The sequence below is a fragment of the Mobula hypostoma genome, chromosome 2, assembly GCF_963921235.1.
Source record: "Mobula hypostoma chromosome 2, sMobHyp1.1, whole genome shotgun sequence".
Taxonomy (NCBI): domain Eukaryota; kingdom Metazoa; phylum Chordata; class Chondrichthyes; order Myliobatiformes; family Myliobatidae; genus Mobula; species Mobula hypostoma.
Window position 1 is genome coordinate 225,272,116 of NC_086098.1, and position 20,230 is coordinate 225,292,345.

Sequence of the window (20,230 nt, forward strand, 5' to 3'; positions counted from 1 at the left end):
GAAAAGAATGAAAACATAAACTTGCATTACTTCAAGCATCTAAATATTGAACAAATCTGTCCACCATAAATTAAATCAGTTGTGCACTTAATTGGGATCAAATTTCATAATGCTCGAGTGTAGTTTTCTCCCACACAGTTCGACAGACACGCTGTCACCGGGAAAAATGGAGAATAATCTAGTTGCGATTCCTACTGCAATCAAGCATACACAGTCAAGGCTGGACTGGATTAGTGTGTCAACAAACACCATGGTCTATTTCAGCCCTCACATGCCTTTGTTGATTACATTTATCTGTTCTTGTTCAAAATATACATGAAGAAATATCCTTAAATTTTCAACAGCTTAGGTTTCTTAGAGACTGAGATTTTGCTTGCAAGGCCTTTTGCATGTTTATTTGAAGAGGGAGGCATCCACAAATCATTTCCATCACTGTATAAAAATAAAAATGATAGGATTGAAAAGAAACAAATGTATGTCAGAAATTGCAAATAAGGCATGGACAGGGAAAACAGATCACATTTTTCAAAAGCAGGCTACATTGCAAACTTGGAAGAAGTGCCCTTTTCAATTCAATTATTAACTAACGTACATTTGTCTTTTAAGTTTGAGCTTAATCCACTCGAGATTCATAAAACAGCAAAATGACCTGGGACTCACTTAAAAGTTTAAAACTGTGCAAAATGCACTAAATGAAATTATATAAATACAAACACTACAAATAACATTCTACATAAAACCAAACACTATACAAGTGAAAGTAGAACTTAATCTGACTGAAAAGAATCTCATAGTTTTGTTGCTACACCATAACTTGTTCCAGCCAACCAGTTGAAAGAGCACGTCATGAGCCAGTACAAATTAATGCACTGCAGTCTGCTTTACAGAACAGTCAACACATCCCCTATCACCAATTCTTTCTGACAAATTCATGTTTCCTGCGCTGAAATGTTAAGCATTCAGTTCTTGCAGCAATGACCTCAACTGCTTCAGAACTGCTTCATTTCACACTACTCCAGGGCAAGGTAAGATTTACAATTTCTTTAAATTCAATATTTAAAATCACAATTGTCTTCATATGTACGGTAGCATGGAGTCATTTTGATGATAAACTGGGCAAACTGAAGTGTTGTATGATTGAAAGCATGAAAAATAACATGTAAATTTATAACCAAGCATGCGCAAAAAGAATAAACAAAATGTGATGAAATATAGGGAGTGATCTGTGTTGAGTCATAGGAAGGGGTTCTTTATACTTTAAATGTAGGAAAATTAGTGTCAACTTTACAGAAGTGCTTAAAATTATGAGCGGCATAAATAAGGTGGACGGTAACAGTCTCTTGCCCAGTGTGGGGGGAGTCCAAAACTAGGAGACATATTTTTAGGGTGAGAGGGAAAAGATTTAAAAGGGAGAAATTTTTCCCCCACGCAGACAGTGGTGAGCATATGCAATGAGCTGCCAGAGAAAGTGATTGAGGCAAGTACAGTGATATAAATTTAAAAAGCATGGAGGTACATAGAAGGGCAGGGCTTAGAAGGACGTGGGCTGAGCTGGGTGGGTATGTAGTCGACCTGGACTGGTTGGGCTAAAGGGCTTGTGTCTGCTGTATTTCTCTATGACTTTAACTGAATTTGATACAAAAACAAACTTGTTAGGTTCATTGGGTAGTGACAAGCTGGTACAAAACCAAACCAGCTCTTATCAGAGTGATTAGAGTTCAGTGTCAATCAAAGCAATGAAACATTGGGAAACTTTAGAGTTCATTAGTTACTCTAAAGATCAAATGTTAACAAAGATTACCAAACTAAATACGCTTCTGAAAACCAAACTACATTCCTCTAATCGTAAACAGTTCAAATGCAATTAATTTCCACTTACTTCTGTAGTTGAGAACATAGGGACTTACAACTCGGATTTCTATGAAACTCATTGTGAACAAGCATTATTTAGCATCAATGTTTACTATGCAGAAAACTCTGGTCATTGCAAGTAATAACCTTTCTGGAGAGCTTGAAATTTATCTTACCCAGGGATCATTATCTTTTAAAAACTTTTTTGGTATTTATGGAACACAATCTCACTAAGCTCTCCAGAAAGAGAAAAAACTGAAGCCAGGCCTGTGGTATTCAGAGGCAGCAACACCAATGTGCTATAGGAAACCACAGAACAGCAACACCACACCTTTGCACTAAGCACATTGTAAAATTCAGCCTTCAGTGACTTTGAGTGCCATCTTTAGTTCCCATCAGTGTGAAGAAAGCAAAACTAGAAATAGACCGGCGTAGTAAATGGGACCTCACAATCTAAGAAAAATATAAAGGAACTGTTAGCATAATATCAGTAGTGGAAAAAATGCTGCAATCTATGATCCTGAGATCTCCCTAGCCCTACACACCTCTGGAACATCTGGATAGTAAAGACACCTACAGCAGACTATTCTTTATTGACACACGCAAAATGGTAAAGGAACTCAGCAGGCCAGGCAGCATCTATGGAAAAAAGTGCAGTCGATGTTTTTGGCAGAGACCCTCCGGCCAGGACCCTCAACTGTACTTCCCCCCTCCGCGCCCCCCCCCCACAGATACTGCCTGCCCTGCTGAGTTCCAGCATTTTGTGTGTGTTGCTCAGATTTCCAGCATCTACAGATTTTGGTTATTCTTTATTCACTACAGCTCTGCCTTCTATACTATAATTCCAAGCAAACACATCATTAACATAGAATAAGAAAAGAGAAGAAAGTGGAAAGAGAGGCAGCAACAACCAAAGCCCAATCTGCCACCTGAAACTACCTGTCCTGAATGCGGAAGAACTTTCAAAGCCAAGATTGGACTCATAAGCCACTTGACAGCCCATAAGTAGATCAACAGAACGAAGACCATCATCCTCGACCTGGAGGAATAGCCACGAAGAATCTTCATTAAATGGCTAGAAATGGTGACTGCTTCGATTGGAAATGAAGAACACATGCAGAATCCATGTTCTCCAAGTACTTACTATACTGTTTCCCCATCACTAGAACTTTAATTGCACACACAGAATTTAATGAAAAAGTTTTTCATAAATTACTAATGAACTTAAAATTTAAACAGCACTAAGAGTTAATTGGTGTCTTCCATCTAGAAAAAGAAATTTTAATGTATCAGTCTTCATTGTGTGGAGATCTTCAAGACAATATACAGATTTCACATTACCATAACCCCAATCTCAACCTATTAAAGTGCACCGTGTTTCCAACCTAGTCAGACAATAGTTGAAAGCAAAGATCAATACCTTAGATGGGAGGTGCTGAAGGAAGTGAGTTATTAATTTTCTATTAAGTTTACAGCATATCAGAGCTCAGCATCTGTTCAAGACCCTTCACCAGAATTTTTCTACCATGCAGCTGCTTTGGCCCTTTCAACATTGTAAGGTACGAGAGAAACTGCTGTTCAAGCGACTTTGGCTGCAATGTCAATGAATTTCCAGAACATATTACAGCTATTAACCACAGTCTGCCAATGACAGTTGCCCATCATGCCCAATAGGGATTCTATTAAAACTGACTGCTTTGTACTACAAGCTGTATTCAACCTAGTAGGTGGTGAGGTTTTCAGCACACTTCCTGGCTTGAACTTTGTATGTGATGGAGAAAGTTGAAGGGAACAGGAGATGAGCCGCTCACGACTCTTAGAATCACAGTGTTGGCATAAACAGTTAAACTTACTAATCAGTGACAATTTAAGGATCAACCTACAGAAAAAGCAAATGAATTTAGCTTGACATGTTGAAGTCTAGGATCCAGAAGCACAACAAACAGAATTTGGTGTTGTAGAGGACAAAAACAAGGTGTTTGTAAAACTAGCCTTGAAGTCGCCAAGCTTAAAAGACAATGGAAAAAAATATAAGTGATCAGAATGGGTTGTCACTTTTGCAGAGAGTTGGACACAAATTTACATTAAAAATCCACTAATTGACCCATTCAGTGGTAATGAAGCAAATATTGTGGCAGATTCAGAAATGATGGCTTCAGTCTTTCTGTAAAATTCAAGTCTTCACAACTGGACAAGAGAAGGACAGTGCAAAGGCAGTCCAGGAGCTAAGAAAAACAGTATATAAAATGATCGTATAAACTACCAGCAACAAATAAGCTACACAACCATGCCAAGTTAGTCTCACAGTGCTAACTAACAATGGTATTACTGGACATAGATGTTGGAGAAAGATGGTGCTGCCCACTACTCTAAAACCTGATTATTGACTACAGGAAGAGGAAACCTGAGGTCCATGAATCAGTCATCATCAGGAATCAGAGGCGGAGAGGGTTAGTCAGCAACTTTAAATTCCTCAGCATTAACATTTCAGAGGATCTGCCCTGAGCCCAGCACTACAAAGAGGTGCAATACAAAGAAGGCACAGCAGCTCCTTTTCTTTGTCAAAGTTTTAGATGACATGCCGAATCTTTACGAATTTCTAATGAACTTCTAAAGATGTGTGGTGGAGAATATACTAGCTGATTGCATCATAGCCTAGAATGGAAACACCAATGCCGTTGAATGGAAAAGCCTATAAAACGTAGGGCATACAGCCCACTCCATCAAAGGTAAAGCCCTCCCCACCAATAAGCACTGGCACAGGAAAGCAGCATCCATCACATAGGACCATACATGGTGACATACTGGAAATTTTAGGTAATCCAAAGATAGCAGTAATAGGATGGGGAGAAATATCTATATTCAATACCTTTGAAATAATATTTAAAATGTCTTTCCAAAAAGTTTCCAAAGTAGGACAGGACCAAAACATATGAGTTAAGGAAGCAGTCTCTCCATGACATCTGTCACAAAGAGGGTTAATATGAGAATAAAAACAAACTGATTTATCTTTAGACATATGTGCTCTATGAACAACTTTAAATTGAATTAGGGAATGTTTGGAACAGATAAGAGGAAATATTGACTAGTTGTAAAATATGCGCCCAGTCATCCGCCGAGATAATAAAGCCCAATTCCTTTTCCCAATCTGATCTAATCTTATCGAATGGAGCTTTCCTAAGTTTCATGATAGAATTATAAATAATAGCCGTTACACTTTCCTGACATGGGTTAAGGTTAATTATAGTATCTAAAATATATGTAGGAGGTAACGTCGGAAGGGAAGAGAGTATAGTACTAAGGAAATTTCTAACTTGAAGATATCTTAAAAAATGTATTCTTGGTAAGTTATATTTATTAGATAATTGTTCAAAAGACATAAGAGAGCCATCTAAAAATAAATCCAAAAACAGTGATATACCATTAGTCTTCCAAATTTGAAAGGCAGGTCTGTGGAAGAGCGGGGAAAGAATATGTTACCTAAAATAGGAATCGCAAGCCCAAATTGATTAAAATCGAAAAATTTTCGGAATTGAAACCAAATACGTAAGGTATATTTAACTATCGGGTTACAAACCTGTTTGTGGCATTTCAAATCGAAAGGAAGAGAAGAACCTAAAATGGAGCCAAGTGCATAACCTTGAGCAGATTGTAATTCCAATACTACCCATTTAGGAATGGATAGTGTATCTTGGTCAAGTAACCAAAATTTCATGTGTCGAATATTAATTGCCCAATAATAGAATCTAAAGTTAGGTAATGCCAAACCTCCATCTCTCTTAACTTTCTGTAGATGTATTCTACCCAATCTTGGGTTTTTATTTTGCCAAATAAATGAAGAATTTTTAGAGTCAACTTTGTCAAAAAAGGATTTTGGAACAAAAATGGGTAGAGCCTGAAATACATATAAAAATTTTGGCAGAATAAACATCTTAACAGCATTAATACAACCAAAGTTAAATAAAGTAGAGACCATTTAAATGAAAGTTGATTAATGTGATCAATTAAGGGTAGGAAATTAGTCTTAAATAAATCCTTATGTTTACAGGTAATTTTAATCCCAAGATATGAAAAATGGTTATTAACCAATTTAAATGGGAGGTTCTGATATAAGGGAACTTGCTTACTAACCGGGAAAAGTTCACTCTTACTGAGATTCAATTTAAAACCTGAAAAAAGACTAAATTGTGCTAATAAATCTAAAGCAGCAGGAATAGATTTTTGAGGATTAGAAATATATAAAAGTAAGTCATCAGCATAAAGTGATACTTTATACCACGAGTTATACCAATAATATTTGGAGATTCTCGAATAGCAATTGCAAGAGGTTCTAATGCAATATCAAATAATAAAGGACTAAGAGGACAACCTTGTCTGGTACCTCAAAAAAGAGGAAAAAAAGGTGAGTTTAAAGAGTTAGTACGAACTGAGGCCATAGGAGAATGATATAACAATTTAATCCAGGATATAAATTTCGGGCTGAAATTAAACATTTCAAGCACCTTAAATAAGTAAGGCCATTTGACTCTGTCGAAGGCTTTTTCAGCGTCTAAGGAAATGACGCATTCAGGATCATTTTGTGACGGGGTATAGACAATGTATAACAGTGTACGAATATTATAAAAAGAGTAACGACCTTTAATAAAACCCGTTTGGTCTTCCGAAATTATATAAGGAAGTGCTTTTTCTAATCTGTTTGCTAATAATTTAGAAAAAAATTTTAGAGTCAACATTTAATAAGGATATTGGTCTATAAGATGCACATTGAGCAGGATCTTTATCCTTCTTTAATATTAAAGAGATCGATGCTCTATAAAAGGATTCCAGAAGTTTACCAAGTTTTAATGAGGCCTCCAGAACCCTGAATAACCAAGGGATTAATGAGGATGCAAAAAATTTATAAAATTCCGTGGTAAACCCATCAGGACCAGGAGTTTTCCCCGGGTTCATAGAAAAAATAACATTCTTAATCTCATCAGTGGTAAAGGAAGTGTCTAACACAGAAGATATATCATGTGAAATCTTAGGGAAATCTAGGTTATCTAAAAAGTCATACGTATGTTTAGAGTCTCGTGGAGACTCTGATTGATATAAGAAGGAATAAAAGTCAAAAAAGGATTGATTAATCTCAGCTTGATCAGATATCAGTTGATCTTTTTGATTATAAATCTGATTAATTTGAAATTTAGTATAGTTAGTCTTCAACTGATTAGCCAACAGTTTACCAACTTTGTCACTATGTATATAAAATTTGCTTCTTGTTTTCATTAATTGATTTGCAATAGAGGACGAAAGTAATAAACTGTGTTCCATTTGAAGTTCAGTTCTTTGTTTATACAACTTCTCAGAGGGAGCTGTAGCATATTTCTTATCAATTTCCTTAATCTTGTCCACAATAGCCAGCTCCTCCTCCTTCAACCTCTTCCTCAAAGCAGCAGAATACGAGATGATCTGACCACGAATATAAGCTTTAAAAGCATCCCAAAGGGTGTTCATGGATATACCCTCTGTACAGTTGATTGTAAAAAAGAGATCAATCTGTTCATTCATAAAGTTAACAAAATCCGAATCCTGAAGCAACAGCGAATTAAAACGCCATGGTCTATTATTTTGTGTATTGGCCAATATTTTAATAGAAAGCTTAAGTGGAGCAGGATCCAAAATGGTTATACAGTCATATTCACATTTAACCACTGAAGAAATAAGATAAGAGTCAATAAAAAAATAATCAATTCTTGAATAGGAATGATGAACATGTGAAAAAAAAAGAAAAATCTTTTTCCTGAGGATGCAAAAAAATCCCAAATGTCCGTCGACCCAGAATCTGAGAGAAATGAATTAATCAAGGTTGCAGATTTATAGGGTAGAGTCCGTAAAGGAGCCGAACGGTCCAATAATGGGGATAAACAAATGTTAAGATCCCCGCCCCAGATTAGTGAAAACTCATTCAAATTCGGGAACAAATTAAATAATGATTTATAAAATTCTGGACAGTCCATGCTGGGAGCATAGACGTTAACCAAAACTACCTTTTTATTAAAGAGTAAACCACTAACCAATAAAAATCTACCATTCGGATCAGAAATAATATCGTGTTGTACAAAAGTGATTGAGGGGTCTATAAAAATAGAAACTCCTCGAATTTTAGCGTTGGAATTCGAATGGAAGTGTTGAGCCTTCCAGAACTTAAAAAAACGTAGTCTGTCCCCCCTCCGCACATGGGTCTCTTGTAAAAATAGAATATGTGCTTTAAGTCTCCGGAATACTTTAAAGACTTTTTTCCTTTTTACTGGATGATTAAGACCGTTAGTATTCCAAGAGACAAAATTAATAGTAGACTCCATATTCCCTAAAGTCAACCCTCAAATAAAGGAGGATTGACAATCGGTTCAACCCACGAACCCGGAAAGGGAACAGAATAAACAAGAGACAATGGGAAAGAGAACGCCCCAATACTTCAGTAATATAAGTAGCCCAAGAAGAAAGAAAAACTAAAAAGTGAACCCCCCCACCCCCCACCCCGTAACTCCAAAGCTAAATCTAAGATAGACCAGCCAGAAAGAAGCGAGCACTAGAACTACCCCCATGACTTCTGATAGACGCTCACTAAAACAAAGTGTATATATAAAAAGATCAGCTAAAGTTATAAAACAGTAAAGGAATAAAAAAAAGTACACCGATTAAAACAAAAACGATATAATACAAAGAAAAAAACAAGTACATATAAAGAAAACCGTTAACCTACAATAGACCGTATAATTAAACAAGAAAATGAAATATTAGCATAAACTAGCAAAGAAAACTACAAAAAGTACGTTTGAAACCTACAAAGTTTAAGTCCTCCAGGGATATATGTAAAATGATGCTGAGGGAATAACCACCCAGAATCCCCAGGGAAGAAGAAAGGAATGACGCAGTTAAAAAAAAGTTTGGCAACCATATTAATTAAACTGATAAAAAACTTTTCTGCCCTCATATAAAGCAAAAAAAAATTAAACCCAACAGATTAACTGCCTCCGATCAAACAGAGATGATTTAATAGTACGATTAAGATGTTGAAGGCAAGAGTTGATCCAGGTAACTCTGGGCTTCCGATGGAGAGTCGAAAAAACGGGAAGACCCATCAGACAATCAAATCCTCAAACGTGCGGGATAAAGCAACACTGGTTTTAAATCCATCTTGTAGAATTCCAACATCACAGATCTGTAACTGACACGTTAATCACGAACCTGTTTATTAAAATCTTCCACCAATCGAAAGCGAAGATCCGAGAAATCAATGTAACCTTTAGGTCGAGCAAAGCAAAGCAACTTCTCATTGTCTTGAAAATAATGAAATCGTAAAATAACATGCCGAGGTTTATCTGACTTAGGCGAATATAATGTAACTCTGTGAGCCCGATCCAATAGTGGTGGTTGATCGGGAAATAAGGTGGGAAATTAATCTTTTAAAAGTTAAGAGAAAAACTTTATAGGGTCATCAGATTCAGCAGCTTCACGAATACCAATAATTCGAATGTTCTGTCGTCCCATTCTGCATTCTAAGCCAGAATTTTTAAAGGTCAGAAAGTCAAGTTTATTCTTCATTACAGTAATTGTTTCTTCCATCTTTCCCATCTTGAGTTCATTGTGTTGCGTGGATATTTGGAGATTAGATATAGCAATCTGATGTTCCGTGATAGATGTTTTCATTTTATCAATTTCATCGATAATTTTCTGCAGTTTAGTTGAAATTTCCTCACGAATCAGATCCGATATAGTAGTTGAAATTTCCGTACGGATCAGATCCGATATAGCTTGCATAGTTACCGCTGGTTCAATCGGAGGAGGGTCGGTAACTTTCGGTCTAACCAGAGGTTTGCCGTCTTTCCCATTCTTAGACATAGCGGACCTTAAACGCATCCAAATATATAATAGCAATCCGCTGCAAGGTATTGCAAAAATCGGTGCCTTAAAAGTTAGCTTAAATGTAGCTGATCATAGGATAAAGCTATGTCATAAAGTAATGGAGCGAGTCAAGAACACGACTTCACTCCATGAGCTCTACCAGCAGTCTCGGACCCTTCCTTCAGTAGTTTTATTTTGCAAACATTCATTCAAAATAGCACACTTTGCAAAAGTGTGCAACATTAAACCTGTTGCAATAATTATTGTCAATTACCAGGACATTTTCTGGCTGCCATTTAGCTTTGTGAAAAAGAATGAAGTTAATGATTCTAAACTGTACATTTTACAGATCCTTCCATTTTGATAATGCTGGTCAGGTATTCAATAAAAGTTAGAATATGCAATACAACTTTTTTGGAACGAGGCTGCTTGGTGGAATTGGTGTTTATGCAACAAATTAATCTTCTTCAAACATACTTGATCTCTGTGTATATATCCTTTCACCCCTCCACTCCCATAGCTTCTCTGAAAAACAGCTCTTTGAAGATAAGACTCATTTACTTATTGACGAATTTCCAATCAGTACTCACTGAATTGTGGAAATTGAAAAGGATACCTTTTGATTTGAAATTAGTAATCTTTCCAAAGGGGCCTCAAAACTCAATTTCTTTGAAATTACTAAAGAATCTAAGTAGGTTTGTAATAAAATCCATAAAAGTCTACTTTAAACATACAAAGACTCTTCTTTAAAAGTTAACTATTTTCTCCATTTTGTCAATGCTGGTTGAGATGGTTATAGTTAATAAAAAGATAATAGTATAAGAATATAAGATAATGTAGTTGATAATATGGTAATAGGACAATGGATTATTAGTTTCTTAGATGAAAAGCCACAGCAATTTTATAGATCTTCTGAAACACTTAGCCATTAGGCAGCAATCTCAGTGAGAAAGTTTCATTTCAGATGTTCATTGCTGTACTATAGCGTTTTGCTTGTGGGAAAACATCTGGTTATATCTTATGCAAGCTTTGAAAACAAGTATTAATTCTGGTTTTGTTAACCTAGCTATTACTCTTTGCAGATAAATGGACATGGACAGGAAAGCAAAAAGCTCAAGTACTGCATGGTGTGAGACACAAGACTAAAATTCTAACATGAACAAAATTAAGTATTTTTTGATTTCACTTCCTGCTTTCATGCTGATGTACATCATAATTTCTTATAGTGGGAAACATATTGAACAACCTGAACAGCAGAACTGCACCAAGTATTGTCCCGAAATTTTACAAGGCAAAGAAACAGCATTACAGGCTGGAGAACAGTGTGAAAAAGAGAAACCAAAATTATTTGACATTCAAATTCCAAATCCAATCAATTGTTCCAAAATCAAACTAGAACTTAACTTCATAACAAGTTCTCTGTCAGAAGAAGAAGCTAACTATCCTCTAGCTTATATTATTACTATCCACAAAGAATTTGAAATGTTTGTAAAACTACTGCGAGCAATTTATAGGCCAGAGAATGTGTACTGCATCCATATTGATCAAAAGTCATCAAAAGATTACCAAAGAAAAGTAAAGAGCCTGTCTGACTGCTTTAATAACATCTTTCTGGCTTCAAAAATGGAATATATTGTTTATGGTGGATTCTCACGCCTACAGGCTGATATAAATTGCATGAAAGATCTTGTAAACAAAACAGTTGCATGGAAGGCAGTTATCAATCTCTGTGGACAAGACTTTCCAATAAAAACTAATAAGGAAATTATCTCGTATATAAAACACAAATGGAGGGGCAAGAACATTACACCTGGAATACAACAACCATGGTATATGAAATACAGGACAGAGTACAGTTACAAAGAGAAGATAAAAGACGGTGAAGCCAAAATTTACCAGCTCAAGCAGACAAAAGATGCACCACCAATGGGTCTCACCATTTATTTCGGAACTGCATACTACGTACTTACGAGACAATTTGTGAAATTTGTATTGGAAGATAAGCGAGCAATCACACTCCTTGAGTGGTCTCGTGATACATACAGCCCTGATGAACATTACTGGGTGACACTGAATCGCTTAAAGGGTAAGCTCAGTAAAGTTATGTGAACTTACAAGTCATAAAGGAAAGGGTATCTCATAATTCACACTCAAGATTTAAAAAAAAATGTCAAACTCTCCTGTTCCAACCAGGAAGCAAGTCGTTTATTTCAACAAAAATGACTGCTGTTCCTCACCTGTAAGTGATCAATAGGAAGTTAAGGTTAAATATCTTTCAAGATGCAAGCTTAAACTTTCTAAGTCTGCACCAAATGTGAAGCAGGTTGCATCACATTACAGAATTCATTTGGCTTTTATATGGCAAAACCCATCACCACAATCTCAAGTTTTATTTCAGTCAATTTGAAACAAAGTTTTGTTTTTAAATCTTGTTGAGGGAACTATTCTCCCATCATATAAAAAGTGATTAAGGAGACGATATACAGAAATTTATTTAACTTGTACAGAGCTGATGCATGATTACCAAAACAAAACTCTAGAGCTTGATGTTAGTCCATTATATGTTTTGAGTGCTTATAGGAAATTTGTTTTCAATGTAAATAGACTCAAACTTTTTATTTTCAGAAACATTTTAAATTAAGGAAACAAGCAAGATCAACTTCCAGATTTGGACTAGAAATGTATAGATGTCTAATGTAGTTTAATCTGAAATACTTACACCAGGGTGATCAAAGTGAGCACATATCTGTCCAGGAAACATCTAACTCGTGGAAAAAAAGTAGGAAGATTTTTATCTTTTCCAACTATGCTTCTTTCTGAAAGCAACAATCTATTAGAATCATGCATTTTTACAAACTACCTTTAAAGAACTACCCTGATATTTAATTCACTTCTGATCCTCTCTACCAGTATAGACTAGAGGTTGCAATAATTCCTTCCAGACTCTTTTTTGTGTGGTTTGATGGTGACTGCCACAAGTAAAACCTTCCCTGACAATCAATGCCAATACAAACCCCAAATCAATGTTCATTCCATTGGGTGCACTGCCAGGTAAGACCAAACTCAAACTAAAGGAAAGGAATCTCATATTCTGCCTGGTTAATGTAAAATCTCTCAGCATGAACATGAAATTCTCTAACTCTAGGTAACCTGCTTACCCCTGTTCTTTACTCATCTCCTTTTGATATACCCAGGTCCTCTCACATGCATCCTTCCTTCCAAAGCCCTAGCCTCCTATCATCTAATCTTGTTTACCCTAGTGCCATCTGCCCATCATCCACACACTCCTCCCACTCTGTCCTCTCCACCCATCTCCTCAATGCTCTAACTTATTTTCTGAAAGATTCAATCATCTGCTGCTCTCTATAGTCTCCACCCATCACCTCCCAGCCTCTAACATCATTTCCACCCTTCCCTCCTTGACCTGACACCACCTGTCAATCAGACTCCTCATCTGAATCCACCTATCGCTTGCAAGCTCTTGCCCCAACCTCCCCTTTACTGCCTTATACTGGCTCTCTCCCCTATATTCTTTCACTCCAAAGGATCTGAATCGCAAGGTTAACTCTCTATTTCTCTGCACAGTGCTGCCTAACCCACTGAGCTCCTCCATCTGCCTGACATTTTCCCCTTAATGTTAACTGCCTCAGCAGTAATATTGTCAATAAAGTTTGGATCCAATGAAGATGGTATTAGTAAAAGGTGATCAAAATGATGGGAATCTGGAATTTGGCAGATCAAAAGTAATTTGGTGTGGAAATATATTGCCTGATGTACCTCTGATGGGCCAAGCTTCCTTTAAGAGCTTATTGGGTTCACAAGGAGTATGGATTGCATATGATATGTATACCAGCTCAAAATGATCCACCCTTTCCTCCCACGCTGACCAGCCCACTCATCCTCCACTACACTAAACCTGCGTGAATCACTGCAGCATTCAGTGATCCTTTGATCTCTGTCTCAGAGGCCAATGTCAGAACATCTTTCACAAGGGTGAACCCTGACTGGGCGTCAGGCCATGATGGTGCTCTGAAAACCTGTGCCAACCAACTCAAGGGAATGTTCAAGGACATCTTCAGCCTCTCTCTGCTGCAGTTGGAGATTTCCACTGGCTTTGAAAGGGAGACAATAGTGCTAGTGACGAGGAAGAACAGGGTAGGCAGCTTCAATGACCAACACCCAGTGGCACTTGCATATACCGTAATGAAGTGCTTTGAGACATTGATAATGGCTAGAATCAACTCCTGCCTAAGCAAGGACCTGCTTTTGCCTATCACTATAGGTCAACAACAGATGCAATTTCAGTGGCTCACCACTTGGTCTTGGATCACCTGGACAATAGCAATCTATGTCAGCCTGCTGTTTACTGATTACAGCACAGCATTCAACACCATCACACCCTCAGTGCTAATCAACAACCTCCAAAACCTGGTCCTCTGAACCTTCTTCTGTAACTGGATCCTCGACTTCCTCACCAGGAGACCACAGATTGTGTGGATTGGAAATAACATCTCCTTGCTGACAATCAACACGGAGCACCTCAAGGATGTGTGCCCACTGACTGCTCTACTCTCTACACCCACAATTGTGTCTATTGTTCGCAGAATTTCAGATGATCATGAGGAGGTATACAGGAGCAAGACAAATAAGCTGGTTGAACCGTGTTGCAGCAACAGTCCTGCACTCAACATCAGCAAGACCAAAGAATTGATGGTGAACATCAGGAAAGGGAAGTCAAGGGAATACACATCTGTCCTCAGTGAGAGATGAGAAGTGGAAAGGCTGAGCAGTTTCAAATTCCTAGCTGTCAACATTTTGGAGGATCTATCCTGAACCCAACACATTGATGCGATTACAAAGAGGACACGACAGTGACTATATTCATTAGGATTTTGAGGATAATTGGCCTGTCACCAAAGATACTGACAAATTTCTACAGATGTACTGTGGAGAGCATTCTAACTGGTTACATCACCATCTGTTACAGGGGTCCCCAATCTTTTTTGCACCGCGGACCAATTTAATATTGACAATATTCTTTGCGACCGACCGACGGGGGGGGGGGTGTTAATCACGACCGGAATATGGGTGATGTCAACTATAAGTCACTTATAAGTGGCTAATAAACTCAATCTTGTTTCTAAAAGGGTTTATCTAACAAATTTAATATTAAACACACAGCGCATATTTTCCTCACGTGAGTATAGTGATGTCAATTATAAGACACTTATAAGCCAATAGCATCATACCATTTTAAGTTGCGTTTGGGTATTAAACACACAGCACATATTTTCCTGGTATGAACATATAAAATCATTGCAACACACCAATATCGGTGAATCAGTGGGAGCCCTGGGTTTGTTTCCAGCAACAAGACTATCCCATTGAGAGGTGATGGAAGACAGTGATACTTGAAGGGGGTTCCTTATGTCCAGTCTATTCCACTTGGCAGAGATATGATGTTGGAAATGGAAGCAACTTTTCAGTGCTTTCGTGGCTATCTGAGGATATTTAGCCTTGACTTTGATCCAGAATGCTGGCAGAGATGTTACGTCAAACATACTTTTCAGCCTGCTGTCATCTGCAAGCTTGAGGAGTTGATCTTCTTCCTGCGCTGACATGGATGACGCATGCATAATGACCTTACGTGTATTCAAGTTCAACAGTGGGCGTGACAGGGAATGAGGAAAGGTGCAGCTGACTCATTACAGGGTTACCAGATTGGTTGTTTTGGCGTCAATTTCCAGAAATCTAGCTTTCTCCCAAAGTGGGCGGCGTCAGAAAATTCATCCGGCTTTTTGGGTTTTTGGCTTTTTCTATGCTAAAATAATCTGCACGAAAGTTACATACCATCCTTTTTCTAAAACATTTTCCTTTAAAGAAAAATGTTTTTTGGTCAGTTACAGTTGGCAATATTTCTGTCACCAAGAGTCTGGGCAAGAAGGCGCCAACCGGCAAGTCAGCAACATGGTCACGTTGCCAAATCATAACGTTTCCTCGCCGCCCGGTAGCACATGCCTTGCGGCCCAGTGGTTGGGGACCACTGATCTATTGTAAAGGGACCACTGCACAGGATTTGAAAAAGCTGCAGAAGGTTGTAAACTCAGCCAGCTTCAAAGGCACTAACCTCCTCAGCATCTAGTCAACCTTCAAAAGGCAATGCTTCAAAAACACAGCATCCATCATTAAAAACCAGGACATGCCCTCTTCTCATTGGTACCATCGAGGTGGTACAGAGCGCCTGAAGACACATGCACTCAACGGTTCAGGAACACCTCCTTTCCTTCCGCCATCAGATCTCTCAATGGATAACAAACCTATGGACACTAACTCAGTTCTTTTCCCCCCTCTTTTTGCACTACTTATTTAATATAAGTTTTAAACATATTTATTGTAATGTATAGTTTTAATTATGTATTGCAATGTACTGCTGTAAAACAACAAATTTCATGAAATATACCAGTGGTATTAAACCTGACTGCATGTTTATCCTTCCTCAACGATGTTAAGCCCCACATTAAGTCAGCATGCTGTCTCACAGCTCGAGGATGGTGTTTAATCCAGTCTGACTGTTCTGCATGGAGAAATTATATTCTATGCTCTGGTTTACCCCATGCCCAAGGAATTATATTCAGAACCTAACTGACTTGTTTCGCAGCTTGGCTAGTCACAAAGTCAGAATAATGTTGGAAGATAACTAAGGAACAAAGGAGTACTTGTGTAACCACTAATCAAGGATGTCTGGCAACAGAGTACATATGTGATAACGAATATTTAACCAGCAGCCCCAGACAGTGCTCGGGGCTCACTTGATTGTAGATTTCCCAGGCTCTATGAGCGGGGACTCTGTAATATCAACTGAGATGCAAGCTTGCTAATAAACAGTATGTAATCTTAAGTAAATGGTGTTTGACAATTATTCCCTGGGTCTGAATTTAAAGTCCTCCGGTAGAGAGGCAGATCTCCATGCCAAAGACGTGCTAGTTAGTAAGTTAAATGGCCAAACATTCAGAACGAGGGAGACTGATGGGTATAGGAGAGGGAAAATGGGATCAGTGCAGATGGGCGCTTAAGCATGGACAGTTGGTCAAAACTCCTTTTTCCATGTCGCATAACTACGTCCCAATTTCTTGATCCGCCTCCAGGAACTAGGAGGATTTCCAAGGATTCTAAACCCCCCCCACCCCCAAACCAAATCCCTCCTCCCTCACAACCTAGATTCCCCCAAATAGATGCTGCTCTCCTTTGTGTGCTTCATAATGGTAATAGCAAGTGAATAGCATGCCTCTATGGGTACCAATGAACTCCTCTGCCATGACATGTGTTTTATCAATGGGACACATTTTCCTTTCAAATTTTTCCAGTTATTTCGGGAATACATATGAGAGAAAGAAAGATACTGATGAAAGATCTCAGCACAAAATGTCAGCTACTTATTCCTTTCCATAGATGCTGCCTGACCTACTGAGTTGCTCCAATTTGTGCATAGCTCTAATGTTTCTTTTTCTTCCAAGATGCACCTAATACGATCCCAAATGTTACATGGGATGGTGACATTCGAGCAGTTGTATGGGCACCTCCTGCTGGACCCACATTTGATGGTTGCAATGGTAAGCAGAAGAAAATATATACACGATACTTTCTCCCCCCACCACCTTCAGAATGCATTATCTGTGTGAGTGAGTGAGTGAGTGAGTGAGTGAGTGAGTGAGTGTGTGTGTGTGTGTGTGTGTGTGTGTGTGTGTGTGTGAGAGAGTGTGAGTGTGTGTGAGTGTGTGTATGTACTCACAATAGCACTTGTCTCATGTATAGTGTCAAGAAGCCTCAGGAAAAGAGAGCCAGGACAAGAGAGAAAAGACAATGGTCATTCCAACTAATTTGCAAGTTACCAAGCTCGGTACACTAAAGATCATCTACAATCTTGCCTTACTCTAAAAAAAATATAGCTTTCAAACAATTTACAATCTGACTGCAACCTACCAGTTAGGATAGAGACAAGATTTTGACAAGTCATTTTCTTCCTGCTTTTTTTTTTTGCCTTTCATTCTTCTAAAGTCTATTTCTGTAATCATTCAGTATCCCCTCATACTGAGAGGCATATACGCTATCAAAATTTTTCCCTTCTGAGTAAAGTCCTAAATACTTTATTCCTCTACAGACAAAAATTGACTGAAGCAGCTGTGGAATACGAGACAAGATAGTAAACATAAGAAAACAGAAATCAAGAAAGTCTTTCAGTTGACAGATGGATGACTTGCAGAAATGGGCAATTCTGATCAAGAGAAAGTTAATCAGTTGAAGTGTAGAAACCAGAGTTCAGAAAGCTGTAACATGCCCAGACAGAAGATGGAAGCTGCTCTTCAAGCTTGCCTTGGGCTTTATCACAACTCTGGAAGAACTGTTATATTGGCTTAATTTATTCCTCTTCTTTAGCACAGCCTGGCACATAAGTTCTAGTGAAGAGACCTACTACTCACCATACTTTATTCCTTTTGCACTATCAATATCAAACTGCTCTCATTATCCCATTGACTGGAACAATAACCCTACCCTCACTGTATCACTGATACACCCTCTATCAAACTGCTCTCAATTATCCCATTGACTGGAACAATAACCCTGCCCTCACTGTATCACTGATACACCCTCTATCAAACTGCTCTCATTATCCCACTGACTGGAACAACAAACCGACCCTCACTGATACACCCTCTAACCCTTTTATCCTCCCCTCACTTTCTCTGCAAAATGAAACTGACTTGTTTTTAAACACAGGCGATTCTATAAATGCTGGAAATCCAGAGCAACACACACAAAACACTGGGAGGAACTCAGCAGGTCTTCAGACAGAGTCCTAATGAAGGGCCTCAGCCCAAAATGTCAACTGTTTATTCATTTCCATAGATGCTGCCTGACCTGCTTGTCATTTTGTGATTTAAATTTTATCTTTTTTACCTCAGTACAATGAAGGGCCTTTCACCTGTAGTATAAACCATGCCTCTTTCCGATCTTTAATGCTTCAAGTATTTAGTATTTCAGATTTCCGGCATCTTCTATTTTTTGTTTTCTAATTTCCTTAAATGTACTGCTACTCAGGACTAAAAACAAACTCACAGCTTTAGGTACAGTGCTACACCTACTGTACAGAGCAAAGTGATAGTGGAAATTTAGCTTTAAAAATTAAATGTAAGTATCAAAGACTTCAAAAGTCAAGGAGGAACTTTGCATATAAATGCAATATTGCTCTATGCAAGGCTCTCTGTTGGAGAACTGCACAGCGAAATAAGATGACGCCTAACTGTAAACAATGTTCATTCCAAGTCTCGGCTTTACTTTAACTAGATGATCTGCACTGTATTTTTCAGGACATTACGCTAATAACATTTGTGTGTATGGCCTAAGAGATCTAAAATGGATCATTCAACAGCCAGACATGTTTGCCAACAAGTTTGAACAGACGACAAACCCTCTAACTGTGGCGTGCATAGAGCAATGGCACAGGGAACGTGTACTCAGTCAAACATCAGAAATCATACAGTCACACTGGCACCTGAAGAATTAAAGGTACTTTAGTATTGTAAATAGATCCAATTATTGAGAATGCATTTGATCAAAAATTCCAGTGGCAGCTGTCTCATTCATCAATTCTGAAATCTGGAGCGGGGTTGGGGGGGGGGGGGGAATGCGGCTAAAGCCAGAGGTCCAAGGCACAGGCTGATACAGACCAAGTGTGCTAACATGGGGGAGAAAGTTCACTGTGTTTTACTTCCTGCCTCCTAGAAAATTATACTACATGCTGTTACATCCTGATGCTTTTTGCAATCCAAAGGTTCTTCTGAAGTCAGAATGAGGCATAAAACTTGATACTTAAGATTGTTTTATTACGTGTTAAAAGAGCAAAGACGATGAGCAGGAAGGTGGTGAGAGACAATGAAAAGAGAGACTAAAAGTAGTGTGGTCTTCCCATACCAAACTACTGAGAAAAGAAAACTCTATTGATAACAGTTAACCAAATAACATAGACAGATTCAAGTAAAATGACACCCCCCACTGAAACCAAGAAGTTTCCAAAAATTACAGTGGCAATGCAACCACTGCACAATCACATGTATACTGTGGCATGCAAAAGTTTGGGCACCCCGGTCAAAATTTCTGTTACTGTGAATAGTTAAGTGAGTAGAAGATGAACTGATCTCCAAAAGTCATAAAGTTAAAGATGAAACATTCTTTTCAACATTTTAAGCAAGATTAGTATATTATTTTTGTTTTGTACAATTTTAGAGTGAAAAAAGGAAAGAAGCACCATGCAAAAGTTTGGGCACCCCAAGAGATTTGAGTTCTCAGATAACTTTTACCAAGGTCTCAGACCTTAATTAGCTTGTGAGGGCTATGGCTAGTTCACAGTCATCGTTAGGAAAGGCCAGGTGATGTAAATTTCAAAGCTTTATGAATACCCTGACTCCTCAAACCTTGTCCCAACAATCAGCAGCCA

The 20,230-nt window shown here is 38.1% G+C and overlaps 2 protein-coding genes across 2 annotated transcripts in view; one reads left to right on the forward strand and one right to left on the reverse strand.

Moving 5' to 3' along the window:
• The window catches only part of rtf2 (replication termination factor 2), a 64,080-nt gene that overhangs the window by 13,367 nt on the left and 30,483 nt on the right, over positions 1-20,230 (reverse strand). The window lies entirely within an intron of this gene.
• On the forward strand, positions 37-19,300 carry gcnt7 (glucosaminyl (N-acetyl) transferase family member 7). Its single transcript, XM_063041553.1, has 4 exons — positions 37-1,025; positions 10,821-11,824; positions 17,253-17,348; positions 19,104-19,300. Exons 2-4 carry the CDS (start codon positions 10,894-10,896, stop codon positions 19,298-19,300), a joined length of 1,224 nt encoding a protein of 407 aa, XP_062897623.1. The 5' UTR covers positions 37-1,025; positions 10,821-10,893.

Bases quoted from the DNA above. Each gene is read 5' to 3' on its own strand.
- gcnt7 (XM_063041553.1), top strand. From the start codon at position 10,894: ATGAACAAAATTAAGTATTTTTTGATTTCACTTCCTGCTTTCATGCTG. The intron at 11,825-17,252 runs GTAAGCTCAGTA...TTTTCTTCCAAG, and splicing joins GACACTGAATCGCTTAAAGG to ATGCACCTAATACGATCCCA. The intron at 17,349-19,103 runs GTAAGCAGAAGA...TGTATTTTTCAG, and splicing joins CACATTTGATGGTTGCAATG to GACATTACGCTAATAACATT.